The 21,728-nt window shown below is 43.6% G+C and overlaps 1 protein-coding gene and 1 long non-coding RNA gene across 3 annotated transcripts in view; one reads left to right on the top strand and one right to left on the bottom strand.

Annotated features, from left to right (window-relative positions):
• The window catches only part of LOC106611201 (G2/M phase-specific E3 ubiquitin-protein ligase), a 26,355-nt gene extending 7,591 nt beyond the window's left edge, over positions 1-18,764 (bottom strand). Inside the window, exons 1-7 of one of the 2 annotated variants that reach the window (XM_014211168.3) lie at positions 18,630-18,764; positions 17,251-17,341; positions 16,977-17,074; positions 16,523-16,624; positions 7,956-8,080; positions 6,049-6,217; positions 5,686-5,792 (exon numbers count right to left, since the gene is read on the bottom strand). In XM_014211168.3, the coding sequence (XP_014066643.1) occupies positions 5,686-5,792; positions 6,049-6,217; positions 7,956-8,080; positions 16,523-16,624; positions 16,977-17,074; positions 17,251-17,296 (647 nt within the window). In that variant the 5' untranslated portion in view covers positions 17,297-17,341; positions 18,630-18,764. The remainder of the gene's footprint in view (positions 1-5,685; positions 5,793-6,048; positions 6,218-7,955; positions 8,081-16,522; positions 16,625-16,976; positions 17,075-17,250; positions 17,342-18,629) is intronic. The other variant, XM_014211169.3, reaches the window with a different exon arrangement.
• LOC106611205 (uncharacterized) overlaps positions 18,108-21,728 on the top strand; it is a 22,474-nt gene continuing 18,853 nt past the window's right edge. Inside the window, exon 1 of the long non-coding RNA XR_001330072.3 lies at positions 18,108-18,233. This is a non-coding gene — a long non-coding RNA (uncharacterized LOC106611205). The remainder of the gene's footprint in view (positions 18,234-21,728) is intronic.

Below are 21,728 nucleotides of genomic sequence, written 5' to 3'. Positions count from 1 at the left end.
TACAGTAGAGCCTGGACCATACATACAGTAGAGCCTGGACCATACATACAGTAGAGCCTGGACCATACAGTACAGTAGAGCCTGGACCATACATACAGTAGAGCCTGGACCATACATACAGTAGAGCCTGGACCATACAGTACAGTAGAGCCTGGACCATACATACAGTAGAGCCTGGACCATACATACAGTAGAGCCTGGACCATACATACAGTAGAGCCTGGACCATACAGTACAGTAGAGCCTGGACCATACATACAGTAGAGCCTGGACCATACATACCGTACAGTAGAGCGTGGACCATACATACAGTAGAGCCTGGACCATACATACAGTAGACCATACATACAGTAGAGCCTGGACCATACATACCGTACAGTAGAGCCTGGACCAGACATACCGTACAGTAGAGCCTGGACCAGACATACAGTACAGATGACCTGACATACAGTAGATGACCTGGAGCCAGTGGGTTTGGCGACGAGTATGAAGCGAGGGCCAGCCAACGAGAGCATACAGGTCGCAGTGGTGGGTAGTATATGGGGATTTGGTGACAAAATGGATGGCACTGTGATAGACTGCATCCAATTTGTTGAGTAGAGTGTTGGAGGCTATTTTGTAAATTACATCGCCGAAGTCGAGGATCGGTAGGATGGTCAGTTTTACGACGGTATGTTTGGCAGCATGAGTGAAGGATGCTTTCTTGCGAAATAGGAAGCCGATTCTAGATTTAATATTGGATTGGAGATGTTTGATGTGAGTCTGGAAGGAGAGCTTACAGTCTAACCAGACACCTAGGTATTTGTAGTTGTCCACATATTCTAAGTCAGAACCGTCCAGAGTAGTGATGCTAAACGGGCGGGCAGGTTGTAGAGCATGCATTTAGTTTTACTCGCATTTAAGAGCAGTTGGAGGACACGGAAGGAGAGTTGTATGGCATTGAAGCTCATCTGGAGGTTAGTTAACACAGTGTCCAACGAAGGGCCAGAGGTATACAGAATGGTGTCGTCTGCGTAGAGGTGGATCAAAGAATCACAAGCAGCGAGAGCGACATCATTGATGTATACAGAGAAGAGAGTCGACCCTGTGGCACCCCCATAGAGACTGCCAGAGGTCCGGACAACAGGCCCTCTGATTTGACATACTGAACTCTATCAGAGAAGTAGTTGGTGAACCAAGCGAGGCAATCATTTGAGAAACCAAGGCGGTTGAGTCTGCCAATAAGAATGTAGTGATTGACAGAGTCGAAAGCCTTAGCCAGGTCGATGAATACGGCTGCACAGTAATGTCTCTTATCGATGGCGGTTATGATATCGTTTAGGACCTTGAGCGTGGCTGAGGTGCACCCATGACCAGCTCTGAAACCAGATTGCATAGCGGAGAAGGTACGGTGAGATTCGAAATGGTCGGTAATCTGTTTGTTAACTTGGCTTTCAAAGACCTTAGAAAGGCAGGGTAGAATAGATATTGGTCTGTAGCAGTTTGGGTCTAGAGTGTCTCTCCCTTTGAAGAGGGGGATGACCATGGCAGCTATCCAATCTATGGGAATCTCAGACGATATGAAAGAGAGGTTGAACATTCCAGGACACCCCGACCAGGTCGATTAGAAAGGCCTGTTCGCTGAAGTGTTTTAGGGAGCGTTTCACAGTGATGAGGGGTGGTCGTTTGACCGCAGACCCCTTACGGATGCAGGCAATGAGGCAGTGATCGCTGAGATCTTGATTGAAAACTGCAGCGGTGTATTTGGAGGGTGAGTTAGTTAGGATGATATCTATGAGGGTGCCCGTGTTTACGGATTTGGGGTTGTACCTGGTAGGTTCACAAATAATTTGTGTGAGATTGAGGGCATCAAGCTTAGATTGTAGGATGGCTGGGGTGTTAAGCATGTCCCAGTTTAGGTCACCTAGCAGCACGAGTTCAAAAGATAGATGGGGGGCAATCAATTCACATATGGTGTCCAGGGCACAGCTGGGGGCAGAGGGTGGTCTATAGCTAGCGGCAACGGTGAGAGACTTGTTTCTGGAAAGGTGAATTTTTAGAAGTAGAAGCTCGAATTGTTTTGGTACAGACCTGAATAGTAAGAAAGAACTCTGCAGGCTATCTCTGCAGTAGATTGCAACACCGCCCCCTTCGGCAGTTCTATCTTGGCGGAAAATGTTCTAGTTAGGGATGGAAATTTCAGGGTTTTTGGTGGTTTTCCTAAGCCAGGATTCAGACATGGCTAAGACATCCGGGTTGGCAGAATGTGCTAAAGCAGTGAATAAAGCAAACTTAGGGAGTAGGTTTCTAACATTAACATGCATGAAACCAAGGCTTTTACGGTTACAGAAGTCAACAAATGAGAGCACCTGGGGAGTAGGAGTCGAGCTAGGCACTGCAGGTCCTGGATTAGCCTCTACATCACCAGAGGAACAGAGGAGAAGTAGGATAAGGGTACGGCTAAAGGCTATACGAACTGGCCGTCTAGCACGTTCGGAACAGAGAGTAAAAGGAGCAGGTTTCTGGGCACGATAGCATAGATTCAAGACATAATGTGGTAGGAAGAGAGTACATTGGAGGTAAACCTAGGCATTGAGTGATGAAGAGAGAGATATAGTCTCTAGAGACGTTTAAACCAGGTGATGTCATCGCATATGTGGGAGGTGGAACAACATGGTTGGTTAAGGCATATTGAGCAGGGCTAGAGGCTCTACAGTGAAATAAGACAGTAATCACTAACTAGGACAGTAATGGACAAGGCATATTGATATTAGAGAGGCATGCGTAGCCAAGTGATCGTATGGGTCCAGTGAGTGGTTAGCTGGCTGGGGACACGGCGATTCAGACAGTTAGCAGGCCAGGGTAGCAAGCTAGCAGGTTAGCAGGCCGAGGCTAGCAAGCTAGCATAAGGGCCTTAGAGGGACGACGCGATGGGGGAAAGTCTGTTTTTGCCTCTTCGTGCGGTGTAGTCGATAGACCAGTCGTGGAATTAGTAGGGTTCAAAGTAGCAGAGGGGTCCAAGTCCAATTGGCAAAACTGGCCGATGGATAAGCTAACAGTCCAATATGCTCTAGATAGCTAGTAGGCCGCGGTTAGCTGAATGGGCCTTCAGGGGACGTCGTGCCTGAGGGGCCTGTTGGGATCCTCGGGCAGATTATGTCGGTATTCCAGTCGTGAAGGATCGGCGGGGTTCCATGCCCCGTACCGGCAGTAAAAGGGGTCCGGATATTGTAGCCGAGGACTGGGTTTCAGGAGTAGCCCAGGAGCCCTAGCCGGGAGATGGGTCTAGCATGGGCTAGCTCCAGGCTAGTTGGTGCTAGCTCCGGGATGGAAATGTTAGCCAGAAGTAGTCAACCCGGGTTGCGGTTAGGTAGCTGCGATGATCCAGATGAAAAGGTTCAGAGTTTGCGGTAGGAATCCGGGGATATGGAGAGAAAAATAGGTCCGTTATGCTCTGGTTTGAAATGCGTTGTACAAACTGGCGAGAGCTTTCCAAGCTAAAGGTTAGCTGATGACCGCTAGCAGTGGTTAGTTGACTGATAGCTGGTAGCTAGTTAGCTAGCTAGCTTAAGTTGAGGTATTCCAGTTCGGAGGTAAATAGAAATACTTTAGAAAAAAAGATCCACACCACACTGGGTGAGGCAGGTTGCAGGAGAATATTTAGAAGTTGAGGTTTAGGAAAAATATTTAAAAGAATGCGAAGAAAAATACATAAAAAGACATATACATGGGACGAGACAAGACAAAGATGTCTTGCTACGCCATCTCGGATTTAGAGCCTGGACCATACATACAGTAGAGTCTGGACCATACATACAGTACAGTAGAGCCTGGACCATACATACAGTAGAGCTTGGACCATACATACAGTACAGTAGAGCCTGGACCATACATACAGTACAGAAGAGCCTGGACCATACATACAGTAGAGCCTGGACCATCCAGTACAGTAGAGCCTGGACCATACATACAGTAGAGCCTGGACCATAAATACAGTACAGTAGAGCCTGGACGATACATACAGTAGAGCCTGGACTAAAATACAATACAGTAGAGCCTGGACCATACATACAGTAGAGCCTGGACCATAAATACAGTACAGTAGAGCCTGGACCATATATACAGTGGAGCCTGGACCACACAGTACAGTAGAGCATGGACCATACAGTACAGTATGGCCCAGACAAATAGTACAGTAGAGCCTGGACCATACATATAGTACAGTAGAGCCTGGACCATAAATATAGTACAGTAGAGCCTGGCCCATACATATAGTACAGTAGAGCCTGGCCCATACATATAGTACAGTAGAGCCTGGACCATACATATAGTACAGTAGAGGCTGGACCATACATATAGTACAGTAGAGACTGGACCATACATATAGTACAGTAAAGCCTGGACCATACATATAGTACAGTAGAGCCTGGACCATACATATAGTACAGTAGAGCCTGGACCATACATATAGTACAGTAGAGCCTGGACCTGATACATATAGTACAGTAGAGGCTGGCCCTGATACATATAGTACAGTAGAGGCTGGCCCTGATACATATAGTACAGTAGAGGCTGGACCATACATGTAGTACAGTAGAGCCTGGACCATACATATAGTACAGTAGAGCCTGGCCCATACATACAGTACATTAGAGCCTGGACCATACATATAGTACAGTAGAGGCTGGACCATACATATAGTACATTAGAGCCTGGACCATACATACAGTAGAGCCTGGACCATACATACAGTAGAGCCTGGACCATACATACTATACATTAGAGCCTGGACCATAAATACAGTAGAGCCTGGACCATACATACTATACATTAGCGCCTGGACCATAAATACAGTAGAGCCTGAACCATACATACAGTAGCGTGTGGACCATACATACAGTAGAGCCTGGACCATACATACAGTACAGTAGAGCCTGGACCATAAATACAGTACAGTAGAGCCTGGACCATACATATAGTACAGTAGAGCCTGGACCATATATACAGTACAGTAGAGCCTGGACCATACATATAGTATAGTAGAGCCTGGCCCTGATACATATAGTACAGTAGAGGCTGGACCATACATGTAGTACATTAGAGCCTGGACCATACATACAGTACAGTAGAGCCTGGACCATACATATAGTACAGTAGAGCCTGGACCATACATACAGTAGAGGCTGGACCATACATATAGTACAGTAGAGGCTGGACCATACATATAGTACAGTAGAGCCTGGACCATACATATAGTACATTAGAGCCTGGACCATACATATAGTACATTAGAGCCTGGACCATACATAGAGTACAGTAGAGGCTGGACCATACATATAGTACAGTAGAGCCTAGACCATACATATAGTACATTAGAGCCTGGACCATACATACTATACATTAGAGCCTGGACCATAAATACAGTAGAGCCTGGACCATACATATAGTACAGTAGAGCCTGGCCCATACATATAGTACAGTAGAGCCTGGACCATACATACAGTAGAGCCTGGACCATACATACAGTACAGTAGAGCCTGGCCCATACATACAGTACAGTAGAGCCTGGACCATACATACAGTACAGTAGAGCCTGGACCATACATACAGTAGAGCCTGGACCATACATACAGTAGAGCCTGGACCATACATATAGTAGACAATTAAAAAGGTATAGGGCAGAATGTTCTATAAGGTAAATAATACCTCTCAGGTATGTGGACTCCCATCCGGAGCATCTCCTGCTGGAACATGTCCTTGTTGTTGCACAGAGTGCATCTGAAGAAGAACATGCCAGCACTATGAGCCTGGTTCTGAAGGAATACATAGGAAATAAATAAGAGAATGCATGCAGTCACTTACAAGCCTTCATAAACTCTTTATAAGGCCATCATAGATGCTTCACAAAGCCCATATATGCAAATGTAATGCCATATAGAGGGTGAAATAAGGGTTATGCACATTGTAGCACATTGCAAGGAACTGTTACAACACCTTTGATATAGTATGAAAAATAATTTATTCCCACATTCACCCAAGAGGGCCATTTCTAGTCTGGGATGTAGCTACCTGCACACAGTCTCTGTGAAACCAGCTGCCATGGCAGACAGGACACTTGAGAACAGAGTAGGAGAGGACAGGCTCTATGGGGTCCAGACACACTGAGCAGGACATAGGCTCACTGACACAAGCCGACACTGGCAAGGACTGGGTGGGACTGTGATCCTTACAGTAGGACCTGGGGGAATACAAGATGCACCATGGTATAAAGCATGGCTTGTTGTTAATGTTTCCGTGAGATAAGAGTACTTCAACCAACTAAAAGTAGAGGTGTAGCCAAAGACACAATCATGGACCCGTGGCTGCTTCGGTGATGTATTGTTGTCTCTATCTTCTTGCCCTTTGTGCTGTTGTCTGTGCCCAATAATGTGTGTACCATGTTTTGTGCTGCTACCATGTAGTGCTGCTGCCATGCTGTGTTTCTACCATGTTGTTGTCAAGTTGTGTTGCTACCATGTTGTTGTCATGTTGTGTTTCTACCATGTTGTTGTCAAGTTGTGTTGCTACCATGTTGTTGTCATGTTGTGTTTCTACCATGCTTTGTTGTCATGTGTTGCTGCCATGCTGTGTTGTCGTCTTAGGTCTCTCTTTATGTAGTGTTGTGGTGTCTCTCTTGTTGTGATGTGTGTTTTGTCCTATATTTTTATTACATTTTTTATCCCAGCCCCCGTTGCCGCAGGAGGCCTTTTGTTAGACCGTCATTCTAAATAATATTTTTTTCTTAACTGACTTGTCTAGTTAAATAACGATTAAATTAAAAACAAAAATAAAGTTCACAGGGAGAAAATAGGCACAGCTGTCATTTCATTCTGATGAAGGTCAATATGACTTTACTGTTTTTGAATGAGTTCTATATTTCTAATCTCTAAAACAAGAGCTGAGCCTAATTATCTCCTGTTAGTACGTTTGCCATGGCTGCTGTTTATTATGTTTAAAATCTCTAGACACAACACATACTAGAGCTGGGCAATATGGATAAAAAGTCATATCCTAATAAATGGAACTATTTTACTACATAAAAATAACTTTCCATTAGTGGCAGGGCTCTAAATGGGGTTTTTCAGTGCCGAGTTCGACACCTGCGATGGGAGCCTACTATTCAAACAGAAAGCTATTTCTAACATATCCAGGGAATGCATGATTGATATTTTGATATGCAGCCTGTCAAAATAGGATCCAGAATGATCAGATTTATGTTAGGCTCTTCAGAGAATTTGCCGACATCTCTGTGTATATTGGCCTATAGACTATATTATTCACCAACTGAGGAAATGGCAACTCAAAGACAGCTAGATTGCTAACTCTAAATATGATATTGTTGCTAGATAGATTAATCAATTAGCCTACATGGCTATCAGTAAATCAGTAAACTTTCCAGCACTATTCCTAGGCTATTGATGTAGGCCTATTCACTGCAAACGGCTCGCTCAGCTCCGCGGTCGCATCAAAACCATACTACGGCCTATTCTGGTTGTAAAGTGGTGTCGTCATGAAGTCAATATTAAGAGCTGAGAAATAGAGTATATAGTCCCAGAAAGCTGTGACTCTTCTCTCTGTTACTAGAACAACAGTAGTTGCTTTGAAAACGGCATTTTAAGCAACGATCATATGCTTGTGCTTCTCAGAATGCATCTCTCTCTCCTCAGGAGCGCACGGTGCAGAAAGGGAGTGAGAGTCAGCAGCCGACAGCGAAACCGGGACAGGTACACACTTTCATAGCAGGAATCAACATAATGCATAGGCTATTACTGTTGACCAAATAATGGTTTTAGAACAATCTACAATAATGTTGTGTAGCAAAATTACCGACATATGCAAAATGCTTCGTTAAGAGGAAGGCAATGTCGGTGTTGATAATTTTCGGATTATGTCCCAGCTCTAATACATACTGGTGATATATAATCATCGTCACTTACGGAAATAAATCTGTGAATTGAAAGATGAATTGGTGTTGTTTGCCACATGGAAAATGGACCTTTTTCTGGCAGCTTTTGACGTCGCACCCAACTGAAGCACCATTCTTCTTGCAGACTGCACATTTCTAAACACAGGGTACACAGAAAGCAAAAAAGTACATTTAGGACACGATAATGTTTTTGAACAAGAATCCAAGCAACCAGAAACGATTGAAGGCAACATCTAAAATATGTACTGTATGCGTTTTGTGATAAAAGTGCTGCTTAGGTTTGGAGTGGACAAAGACTCTAGGATTAGGGTAACCCTAATACAACCATACATCATACTAAATAACGTGTATGGACGGCACTACTGTTGGTGCTGAGTGAGCCTATCAGCCTTAGTCTCTCAGCAGATGAGAAAAGTTTCTGCTCGGTGAGTGATCAAGCTCCTGACCTCTACCTGGTGTGTCAAGCCACTGTGCATAAACTCTCCTCTACCGAAACAGCTGAGGCCATGTTGGCCATGGCAAGCGCAGAATTAAATAGAACATATTGTGTATATTTTATACTATATCTCCATGGTGACAAGCATCAATCAAAGTGCCTGCTGGGCTGAAGAGGTTGAATGGTACCTAGCCCAAGATGTACTCTTAAGGAGCCTAACGTTACAGTATTACATATTACAAAGGCTCCGCCGTACGTGGCAGGGGCTACAGTTCATTAAGGATTACAAAGACCTGGCCGTGGTCTGCCCAACGATGCCTCTCTACCACATGAACTCAATGCATTTTATGCAAACATTGACAATAACAACATCGTGCTGGTTGTGAGGGCTGCCACCGACCCAGAGGATTGGGTGATCTCGCTCTCCGAGGCCGACGTGAGTAAGGTCTTTAACCAGGTCAACACCTACTAGGCTGCGGGGCCCGGCAGTATTCCAGGGCATGCGCAGAACAGCTGGCTTAATGCCACAGTGACTACCGCCCTGTGGCACTCACATCTGTAATCATGAAGTGCATTGAGAGGCTGATTATGGCACACATCAACTCTATCATCCCAGACACCCTAGACCCACTCCAAATTGCATACCGCCCCAACAGATCCACAGACGATGCAATCTCAATTGCTCTCCACACGGTCCTCACCCACCTAGATAAGAGGAATACCTATGTGAGAATGCTGTTCATTGACTACACCTCAGCGTTCAACACCATTGTCCCCTCCAAGCTCATCAGCCACAGGGGTGTGTGCTTAGTCCCCTCTTGTACTCCCTGTTCACCAACAACTGCGTGTCCACACATGACTCCAACACCATCATTAAGTTGGCTGACAACACAACAGTGGTAGACCAGTGACCTGTCAGTGTGGTGCCAGAACAACAGCCTCTCCCTTAATGTCAGTAAGACCAAGGAGCCTATCGTGGACTACATTGATGGGGCTGAAGTGGAGCGGGTCAAGAGCTTCAAGATACTCGTTGTCCAAATCAATAAGGACTTAAAATGGTCCACACACACACAAAGTCATGAAGAAGGCATGACAACGCCTATTCCCCCTCAGGTATTGCATGGGCCCTCAAATCCTCAAAAAGTCGTACAGCTGAAACCAACAGGCTCCTGAACAGCTTCTATCACTGTCTCTACGCACACTCAAAGGGCCCTACACACTCACGCACACTGACACCCCAAAACACACAAAGATTCACTCCATCATTTGCTCACAAACACATAATATGCACATACATTTATACTGACTCTACCATCACATACAATAAACAAAGTTGCAGCAGCGTATATAATTATCATATATAGTGCCTTGCAAAAGTATTCACCCCACTTGGCGTTTTCCTATTTTGTTGCATTACAACCTGTAATTTAAATAGATTTTTATTTGGATTTCATGTAATGGACATACACAAAATAGTTCAAATTGGTGAAGTGAAATGAAAAAAATAACTTGTTTAAAAAAAAATAATAAGAAGAAAAGTGGTGCGTGCATATGTATTCACCCCTTTGCTATGAAGCCCCTAAATAAGATCTGGTGCAAACAATTACCTTCAGAAGTCACATGATTAGTTAAATAAAGTCCACCTGTGTGCAATCTAAGTGTCATATGATCTGTCACATGATCTCAGAATATATACACCTGTTCTGAAAGGCCCCAGAGTCTGCAACACCACTAAGCAAGGAGCACCACCACCTTTTCATCGGCAGGGACTAGGAAACTGGTCAGAATTGAAGGAATGATGGATGGCGCTAAATACAGGGAAATTCTTGAGGGAAACCCATTTCAGTCTTCCAGAGATTTGAAACTGGGACAGAGGTTCACATTCCAGCAGGACAATGACAATGACCATACTACTAAAGCAACACTCAAATGGTTTAAGGGAAAACATTTAAATGTCTTTGAATGGCTTAGTCAAAGCCTAGACCTCAATCCAATTGAGAATCTGTAGCACGACTTAAAGATTGCTGTACACCAGCGGAACCCATCCAACTTGAAGGAGCAGGAACAGTTTTGGATTTCATGCATGCTCAAGTTTTCATTTTTTTGTCTTATTTGTTGTTTGTTTCACAATAAAAAATATGTTGCATCTTCAAAGCGGTAGGCATGCTGTGTAAATCAAATGATACAAACCCCCCCAAAAATAAATTTTTATTCCAGGTTGTAAGGCAATCTCTATAGACAAACATTGACAGTAGAAGGACCTTACTGAAGATTTCAGTGACTTTCAAAGTGGCACCGTCATAGGATGCCACCTTTCCAAAAGGTCAGTTCGTCAAATTTCTGCCCTTCTAGAGTTGCTCCAGTCAACTATAAGTGCTGTTATTGTGAAGTGGAAACGTCTAGGAGAAAAAACAGCTTAACCGCAAAGTCATAGGCAACACAAGCACACAGAACGGGACTGCTGAGTGCTGAAGCGCGTAAAAATTGTCTCTCCTCAGTTGCAACACTCACTACCGAGCTCCAAACTGCCTCTGGAAGCAAAGTCAGCACAAAAAATGTTAGTCGGGAGCTTTATGAAATGGGTTTCCATGGCCAAGCAGCCGTACATGCCAAGAGAACGTTACCTGCCCGAATGCATAGTGCCAACTGTAAAGTTTGGCGAAGAAGGAAAAATGGTCTGGGGCCGTTTTTCATGGTTCGGGCTAGGCCCCTTAGTTCAGTGACGGGAAATCTTAACACTACAGCATACAGTCCAATGACATTCTAGACGATTCTGTGCTTCCAACTTTGTGGCAACAGTTTGGGGAAGGCCCTTTCCTGTTTCAGAATGACAACACCCCAGTGCACAAATCGAGGTCCATACAGGAATGGATTTGGTCAAGATCGGTGTGGAAGAACTTGACTGGCCTGCACAGAGCCCTGACCTCAACTCTATCAAACACCTTTGGGATGAACTAGAACGCCGACTGTGAGCAAGGCCTAATCGCCCAACATCAGTGCCATACCTCACAAATGTTCTTGTGGCTAAATGGAAGCAAGTCCCCGCAGCAATGTTCCAACATCTAGTGGAAAGCCTTCACAGAAGAGTGTAGGCTATTATAGCAGAAAAGGGGGGACAAACTCCATATTAATGCCTATGATTTCAGAATGAGATGTGTCCACATACTTTTGGTCATGTAGTGTATCAGGTGGAAATCAGGGATCAACAACTAGATTCAGTTGCGGGCCGTTTTTTTCTTGAGTGGATGGTCAGGGGGCGGAATATAATTACAAACAATTTGTAGACTAAAATTTACCACAAGAAGCCCAAACAGATACAATACAATACCAGCCAAAGGTTTGGACACACCTACTCATTCAAGGGTTTTGATTTATTTTTTACTATTTTCTACATTGTAAAATAATAATGAAGACATCATAACAATGAAATAACACATATGGAATCATGTAGTAATAAAAAAAAGTGTTAAACAAAACATATTTTATATTCTTCAAAGTAGCCACCCTTTGCCTTTATGACAGCTTTGTACACGCTTGGCATTCTCTCAACCAGCTTCACCAGGAATGCTTTTCCAACAGTCTTGAAAAAGTTCCCACATATGCTGAGTACTTGTTGGCTGCTTTTCCTTCACTCTGCGGTCCAACTCATCCCAAGCCATCTCAATTGGATTGAGGTTGGGTGATTGTGGAGGCCAGGTCATCTGATGCTGCACTCCATCACTCTCCTTCTTGGTCAAATAGCCCTTACACAGCCTGTAGGTGTGTTGGGTCATTGTCTTGTTAAAAAACAAATGATAGTCCCACCAAGCGCAAACCAGATGGGATGGCGTATCGCTGCAGAATGTTGTGGTAGCCATGCTGGTTAAGTGTGCCTTGAATTCTAACTAAATCACTGACAATGTCACCAGCAAAGCACCCCCACACCATCACACCTCCTCCTCCATATTTCACTGTGGGAAACACATATGCATCCATAAAAAAAGTAACCTTTATTTAACTAGGCAAGTCAGCCTACCGCAGCCAAACCCGGATGACGCTGGGCCAATTATGCATCGCCCTATGGTTCTCCCAATCACGGCCAGATGTGATACAGCCTGGATTCAAACCAGGGACTGTAGTGACGCCTCTTGCACTGAGATGAGGTGCCTTAGACCGCTGCGCCACTCAGGATCATCCATTCACCTACTCTGCGTCTCACAAAGACACGGCGGTTGGAACCAAAAATCTCACATTTGGACTCATCAGACCAAAGGACAGATTTCCACCGGTCTAATGTCCATTGCTCGTAATTTTTGGCCCAAACAAGTCTCTTCTTCTTATTGGTGTCCTTTAGTAGTGGTTTCTTTGCAGTAATTCAACCATGAAGGCCTGATTCACAGTCTCCTCTGAACAGCTGATGTTGAGATGTGTCTGTTACTTGAACTCTGTGAAGCATTTAATTAGGCTGCAATCTGAGGTGCAGATAAGTCTTATGAACGTATCCTCTGCAGCAGAGGTACCTTTGGGTCTTCCTTTCCTGTGGCGGTCTTCATGAGAGCCAGTTTCATCATAGCGCTTGATGGTTTTTGCCACTGTACTTCAAATCAAATTTTATTGGTCACATACACATAGTTAGCAGATGTTAATGCTAGTGTAGGGAAATGCTTGTGCTTCTAGTTCCGACAGTGCAGTAATATCTAACAAGTAATCTAACAATTCCCCAATATGTACATATAAATATATGGATGAGCGATGGCCAAGCGGCATAGGCAAGGTGCAGTAGACGGTATAAAATACAGTATATACATATGATATGAGTAATGAAAGATATGTAAACAATATTAAAGTGGCATTATTTAAAGTGCCATTGTTTAAAGTGACTGGTGATCAATTTATTAAAGTGTCCAGTGATTGGGTCTCAATGCAGGCAGCAGCCTCTCTGAGTTAGTGATTGCTGTTTAGCAGTCTGATGGTCTTGAGACAGAAGCTGTTTTTCAATCTCTCTGTCCCAGCTTTGATGCATCTGTACTGACCTCGCCTTCTGGATGATAGCGGTGTGAACAGGCAGTGGCTCGGGTGGTTATTGTCCTTGATTATCTTTTTGGCCTTCCTGTGACATCGGGTGCTGTAGGTGTCATGGAGGGAAGGTAGTTTGCCCCCGGTGATGCATTGTGCAGACCGCACCACCCTCTGGGGAGCCTTGCGGTTGAGGGCAGTGCTGTTGTCGTACCAGGCTGTGATACAGCCCGACAGGATGCTCTCGATTGTGCATCTGTAAAAGTATGTCAGGGTTTTAGGTGACAAGACCAATTTCTTCAGCCTCCTGAGATTGAAGAGGCACTGCTGCGCCTTCTTCACCCCACAGTCTGTGTGGGTGGACCATTTCAGTTTGTCTGTGATGTGTACGCCCAGGAACTTTCCACCTTCTCCACTGCTGTCCCTTCAAAGTGGATGGGGGGGTGCTCCCTCTGCTGTTTCCTGAAGTCCACGATCATCTCCTTTGTTTTGTTGACGTTGAGTGAGAGGTTGTTTTCCTGACACCACACTCAGAGTGCCCTCACCTCCTCCCTGTAGGCTGTCTCGCCGTTGTTGGTGATCAGGCCCATTACTGTTGTGTCGTCTGCAAACTTAATTATTGAGTTGGAGGCGTGCGTGGCGTCACAGTCGTGGGTGAACAGGGAGTACAGGAGATGGCTGAGCACACACCCTTGTGGGGCCCCAGTGTTAAGGGTCAGTGAAGTGGAGACGTTTTTTCCTACCTTCAACCAACTGGGGGCGGCCATCAGACAGTCCAGAACCTAGTTGTACAGGGAGGGGTTGAGACCCAGGGACTCCAGCTTGATGATGAGCTTGGAGGCTACTATGGTGTTGAATGCTGAGCTGTAGTCAATGAACAGCATTCTTACATAGGCATTATTTTTGTCCAGATGGGATAGGGCAGTGTGCAGTGTGATGGCGATTGCGTCATCTGTGGACCTGTTGGGGCGGTACGCAAACTGAAGTGGGTCTAGGGTGGCCGGTAAGGTGGCGGTGATATGATCCTTGACTAGCCTCTCAAAGCACTTCATGATGACAGAAGTAAGCGCTACGGGGCGGTAGTCATTTAGTTCAGTTATCTTTGCCTTCTTGGGTACAGGAACAATGGTAGCCATCTTGAAGCATGCGGGACAACAGACTGCGATAGGGAGGGATTGAATATGTCCGTAAACACACCAGCCAGCTGGTCTGCGCATGCTCTGAGGACGCGGCTAGGGATACCGTCCGGGCCAGCAGCCTTGCGAGGGTTAACAAGTTGAAATGTTTTACTCAAGTTAGCCACGGAGGAGAGGGGGGGACGCAGTCTTTGTTAGCGAGCCGCAACGGTGGCACTGTATTATCCTCGAAGTGGGCAAAAAAGGTGTTTAGTTTGTCTGGAAGCGTGATGTCGGTGTCCGTGACGTGGCTGTTTTTCTTTTTGTCGTCTGTGATTTCCTGTAGACCCTGCCACATACGTCTCGTGTCTGAGCCGTTGAATTGCGACTCCACCTTGTCCAGGTACCGGCATTTCGCTTGTTTGATTGCCTTGCAGAGGGAATAACTACACTGTTTAAATGTAGCCATATTTCCAGACCTTTCCCTGGTTAAATGTGATGGATCGCGCTTTCAGTTTGCGCGAATGCCGCCATTTATTCACGGTTTCTGGTTTGGGTAGGTTTTAATAGTCACAGTGGGTACAACATCTCCAATGCACTTCTTAATAAACGCACTCACAGAGTCAGCGTATAGGTCAATGTTGTTCTCTGAGGCTGACCGGAACATATTCCAGTCCGCGTGATCAAAACAATCTTGAAGCGTGGCCTCCGATTGGTCAGACCAGCGTTGAATGGTTCTCGTCACTGGTACATCCTGTTTGAGTTTCTGCCTATAAGACGGAACAAGCAAGATGGCATCATGGTCGGATTTGCTGAAGGGAGGGCGGGGGAGGGCTTTGTATGCATCGCGGAAGTTAGAGTAGCAGTGATCGAGAGTATTAGCCCCACGAGTCGTGCAATCAATATGCTGATAGAATTTAGGTAGCCTTGTTCCCAAATTTCCTTAGTTAAAATCCCCAGCTACAATAAATGTAGCCTCCGGATATATGGTTTCCAGTTTACAGAGAGTCCAGTGAAGTTCCTTGAGGGCCGTCTTGGTGTTCAATTGAGGGGGAATGTACACAGCTGTGACTATATCTTGGTAGGTAAAATGGCCAGCATTTCATTGTAAGGAATTCTAGGTCGGGTGAGCAGGACTTGAGTTCCTGTATGTTGTTATGATTACACCATGAGTCGTTAATCATAAAGCATACACCCCCCGTCCTTCCTCTTCCCAGAGAGGTGTTTATCTCTGTCGGCGCGATGCATGGAGAAGCCTGGTGGCTGAACCGATTCTGACAACATATCCCGAGAGCCATGTTTCCGTGAAACAGAGAATGTTACACTTGAAGAAAGTTCTTGACTTTTTCCGGATAGACTGACCTTCATGTCGTAAAGTAATAATGGGACTGTCATTTCTTTTTGCTTATTTGAGCTGTTCTTGCAATAATATGGACTCTGTCTTTTATGGGTTATCTTCTGTATACCACCCCTACCTTTGTTATTTCATAGTTTTGATGTCTTCACTACGATTCTACAATGTAGAAAATAGTACAAATAAAGAAAAACCCTTGAATGAGTAGGTGTGTCCAAACTTTTGACTGGTACTATATATTTGCCTAAAACATAATAATTTTCTTGCTCAGAAAACTTGGGGGGGCCAAATAAAATCAAATGCGGGCCGCCAGTTGGGGAACCCTGATCTACAGCTATCACTCCAGCATCCCTGCACATTGTAGATATGGTACTGGAACTGACTGGCCCTATTTATAGTATTCTTACTTACTTTCTCGTATTCTTTTTATTTTTAGTTCTTTTGTTTTTGATCTAATTTATGTTATTTGTTGTATTACAATGTTATTGACTATTGCATTGTTGGGTTTTGAGCTTGCAAGAAAGGCATTTCACTGCACTTGTGCATGTCACATTAAAACTTGAAACTATATGTTATTTTCAGAGGTAGACTCTTGAGTCACAATCAAGGGCTAAATGGTACCTTGCCTATAATGAAAGTAGGATAAATAAATACGCCCTCAATATGAATGAACTTACTAGTCTGGAGGATCTTCGGACCTCCTGTTTAATATCATCCACCAAGAAGCCATAAATCCCTTCGTTTTCCTCTCCACGCTGATACACGCCGCTTGACATCAGCTGGAATATAAAAACATCTGAATAGGATTGCAAAATTCCGGGAACTTTCAATAATTTCCCTGGTTTTCCGGAAATCCTGGTTGGAGGACTGCTGGAATCAGGAGGGTATAAGCAGAAAATCCGGAGTCCTCTAACCAAGATTTCTGGAAAACCAGGGAATTTAAGTTGCCACCTTTCATCTGACATTGTAAACATTCTGTACATTTAAGGTGCCTTCAGTAAGCAACTGAATGATAAAACAAATAGATTATTACTGTTTGAGTAATAGTATTCCGCAATGAAAAGATATTTTGGTTTAAGCTAGGCCATAATTCATGAACAATGAGTAATTCTAACACGCACACTCTCTTACCAGGCAAAAGTAGTGCACAGTGAGTTCCTGTGACTTAAGTGTGATCTTCTCGCCATATTTGTCTGGACAATTCTCACTGCATTTACAAAGTGCACAACCTTAAAATAGAGAGAAGACATTTCAAGTTCAATGTAAATAAATAAGTACCTTATCTTTTGGGTAGGGTGGTTTGATCATGCGTGTTCTCACCATTGTCATCAAAGTCAAAGTGTTGAAAAAAAGTGATAAAATGTTATACTACAACAACATAGTGGCCTTCATACTGATCACTCACAGTCTATTAAGTATTCCTGCTCGGATCTCCGAATCCTCCTCTTCATTTTCAATAGTAAGAGGACCTTGATTCTTCACGTGAAACAAATTGCCTGAAAAATAAATGTCATAGCTGTATCAGCAAACTTTCAAGATACCAGGCTGTGTCTGATACATGTCAAATACTGGAGCTGTGCTTAACTTATGCTAGTTTGCCTTGTAGAATGGAACCAATGGAATAGTCCCAAAAGTGCAAACTCCAAGCTGAATTGAGCGCACCTCAAATACCTTTCTGTTGCATGGAATGTCATTCCTTGGGCACTACAGATAATCATAGCTATTTGCATGTGAAACTGTCTGGGAATACATTGGCTCCATTGTTTACTTTAAGCAGGTGGGCCAGGGCCCACTCTCCGGGTATAGCTCTGGTCCATGCACATGTCGGATGAGCATGCAGCGAGAAGGGTGCAACTGCAACCCGCAATTCTGGGCGTTCAACCCCTCTTTTTATAGGTCCAATAACCTAGATGCGGTTATTGCACCATAACGTTGGATGCCAACCTCCGATAAACCCCACAGAAGAGGCGGGGTGGACAACCGTTGCTAGCTACCGCTACCGATGACGAGGGCAAGTGCTCAGCTGGCGGGAGCGAATGACCCAGTGTGCTAGCTTAGCAAGCTAGTCCTAAGGAGGACACCGGTACACAACAGGCAGGGGCACAACAAACTCAGATAATACTTTTATTTCCCTTTTGACCCACATCCAAAAGTTTCACACAAGCATGAAAAGGGGGGGTTATGCAGGAACAAAAGGGACTTTCGAGGGGTGTGGTTCATGAAGGAACCAAGGGGATACTCGGGGGGGTGTTCCTGGAGATGCAGGAATGCCCACATGTAGGAACGTCCCCAATTGCGGGCTGCTGTTGCATACAGCCGATAAAATGCCCAAGTCGTTTTAGTGGACGGAGAAAAGTTTTAAATTATTCTAGCAATATCTTCACGTTGGTGAGTTACGAAAGTATACTGAATACAATGACTAAACAAAACTGGGGGGAAACGTGCCACAGCACATTGTTGTGGCGCGGTAAACCAGAGCTATGGGTATGCATTTATAAATAGCTTCAGCTTAGATACATATTTTTTCCAAGTCTTCCTCATAGGCGTTATCTGTATTAAATAAGTAGCAACGAGATTTACGCATTCGTGTAACGACCCAATGACGTTCTCGATATTTAGATAGCTTTAGCGGTGAATTCTAGTGCTTTTCAAAAAATACATGACAATGATATGTTAACGCATTAGCTTGCTAAGTAGCTAGCTAATTAAAAAGCTATGTTACAGAAGTGCATAGCTAAAATCTAGCTATCTACTATACACAATGAATGCAAACGTCCATCTTACTTTTAATCGATTTATATGGACTTAACCTAGTTTGTTTGTTTTTCCATGATTTTAAATTTCCCTCGTCGCCCTTCGTCTTTGGAAGGTAAATTTCAAATCGAACCAAAACATTCGGAAATGGGAAGAGTCACAACGTTGATTTCCGGTAGAATCTGCTAATTATTTTCAGAATAAAAGCCTATCTGAAAATGTAAATAAAAACAGAAACAAAGCATATAGTCCACTGATATTAATGTTTCTACAAGATCTGGGAGGGGAGCCATTAAACTTGATTTGATTTAATTTAATTATAGTCATGTTGAAAGTCCTTGATCGTGACCCTCGGTTCCATTACACATAAGAGTCATTGGACGAAGGCGTCTTATGTAAGGTGGAGTTTTGTTAAGAGACCTGACGCTCGGTGTGAACATGAACAAGCATTGCTTGCGGTACGGTTATGGAAGCATAAGGACCTTATCTTCAGTGCTTGATTTGGGACTGAAATATGGTGTCAGTACTGTTTATATTTAGGTGAAGGAGCTCCACAATACGTTTGAGCTAATATTCTGTAAGAGGAACAGGAGCTCAAGCAGTAGAACATGTAAGGTGCTGGTACTCAGCTCTGGTTAGCTCCTGCCCAAGTCAAGCACTGCTTATCTTTCATACCAGCAAGAAATAATAATACAAAAAGAATACATTGATACACGTTATTATAGGGTTAGAGTCACACACGGCCATATCTCTTAAGTGAATTTCATAAAAATGGAAATAGTGACACTTTAAAAAAAAAAAGTTACACATTTTAGCTAAAACTATACTAAATATATGAACGTCACCAAATAATTGATTAAAACACACTGTTTTGCTATGAAGGTCTACAGTACCCTCAGCAGCCCTCTGTAGGTTAGCACCATGGTGTAGCCAGAGGACAGCTAGTTTCTGTCCTCTGGGTACATTGAATTCAATACAAAACCTAGGAGGCTCATGGTTGTCACACGTCCCATAGACTTACACAGTAATTATGACAACTTCCGGAGGATGTCCTCCCACCTATCAGAGCTCTTGCGGCATGAACTGACATATCCACCCAATCAAAGGATCAGAGAATTAATCTAGTAGTGAAAGTATACGCTACAGCTAGCAAGCACTGCAGTGCATAAAATGTGGTGAGTAGTTGACTCAAAGAGAGTGAAAGACAATAATTTAACATTTTGGAACAAAAAGGAGAATCGACAGAGCTAGCTAGCTATATTTGGTTGTATTTTTTAAATAAAATTTTTACTTTCACTTAGTTAGTGAATGCAAACACCTGGCTCAGAGAGGGATGCTATGTTAGCTAGCCGGCTATGGCTATCCAACGCCGGAACTCTTCCAAGTCAAGGTAAACTTTTGGTTTGATTTATTTATTGCCACCGTGGCCTGCCGGTGTAGCTGCTAAACTGCTTTCTGACTGTACAAGGTACTGCATGATTGTAGGTGGTTACTAACGCGATAGGTCTAGTATGTTGACTATGATGTGACAACGATGTAGGCTGTGTGTAGTGGTTAGCGGTCATAATATGAAGGTTTGGCTTGGATTTTTTTTTTTTTTTTTGCCTGGTCACAGACAGCTGATGTGTTGTGCACTGAAGTCCACAAGCGAAGGGAAAAGGTGAGAGGAGGAGAGCGTGTAGATAGTTGCGATAAGGAATTTTATATATACACACAACAAGCAAATTGATCGTACTGTTTTTATGTGGCTGCTATGAAAGTGAACTGTGTTTGCATGTGATCAGGGGTATATTCATTCTGCCAATTCTGTTGAATAATGTTTTTAAACGAAAGAAGGATAAACATACCTGAATTTGCCCAATAGAAACTCAAATTTTCAACTGTTGGATTAATGATTACACCCTAGATCAGCTAGATGCAGGCAAGAGTGTGCAAGGCAGTATTAAATGTGTCACTGTCTGTTACTTTGACGTTGTAAACTTTCATTCATAGGCTAGGTTGTAGCAACCTCATGATGGGTACAGAGACAATGTGAGTATCATGTAGTAGCCTAAACCTATTCTTAAGAGCACATCTTGGGCTAGGCCGGTTCTAGTCTTTTGGGGCCATAAGCAAGATTTCACTGGGGGGCTTCCCCCTCCACCTTGCAGGCAAAACATTTTAGTGACCCTCCCCCATTTTGCCATGGGGTGGAGAAAATGTTTCACTTTTAAATTGAATTTCCTGCAATTCTAACCATTTTGCCATGACTTATGCCATGTTAATGATATCTGAGTGAGAGACAAATTCAATGCGGGTCCCGTGGAGTTCAGGGACCCTGGGCATGTGCCTGGTTGGTATTTGGCCATGATTTAGATAGCTGGCTAGACTAACTTACCAATCTAAAAATTGTTAGCTGACATGGCTAATTGAGTGACTGACATAACAGAAAAATTGCTGATGCACAACCAAATTTCAAACTTGCACCTTGTGTATTCTACTTTTCCAACTCTCAACAGTAAGTTGACACCCTGACTGAGTTCCTAAAAATAAATAGGGTCCCTAAGCCGGCCCTGAAGCAGTACATAAGCAAGAAAAAAAACTAAACAAACTGAGACATAGGCCCTATGACTTTATATCTAGCATATACAATGTTCTAAGCATACTTGATTCACATGCATACTCTGGTCTTTTTATATAGGTTTATTCAGGTAAACATTTCTGTCTGAAATACCGGTACTTGGAACTCTTGTACTGTGAAAAAGTATTGGTGTGGTGCACATGTCAAGGGAAATATTCAATTAGAGCATATGATTAAATAACAAAAACGTATCTGGGTCCATCAGGTTACATAAAACCAAAATTGTCTATGCTTTAAGAATACATTGCTTTATAGAGCTCCATAACTTCTTTATGATTAAATGAATTGTATGTACATAAGGCTATGTTCTGCATTTGGTGGGCAGAAATGATTAACTCTGTATCGCCAAAGGTTTTGGTCTCACTGCACCAATAGATGGCGCTAATAGACAATACATTCCTTTTGATAGTTACTTTTATTTCAGGCTTTTGAAAGTGTCAAGGGCCTAAAAAAAATACATTTTTAATATTTTTCTGATTTGTTTTTTTTTAAGGACATTTGACAAATGT

This window comes from Salmo salar, chromosome 09, assembly GCF_965601325.2.
Source record: "Salmo salar chromosome 09, fSalSal1, whole genome shotgun sequence".
NCBI classification, from domain to species: Eukaryota; Metazoa; Chordata; class Actinopteri; order Salmoniformes; family Salmonidae; genus Salmo; species Salmo salar.
Note: the sequence above shows the minus strand (reverse complement) of the source record. Positions and strands in the feature narration are given on the sequence as shown.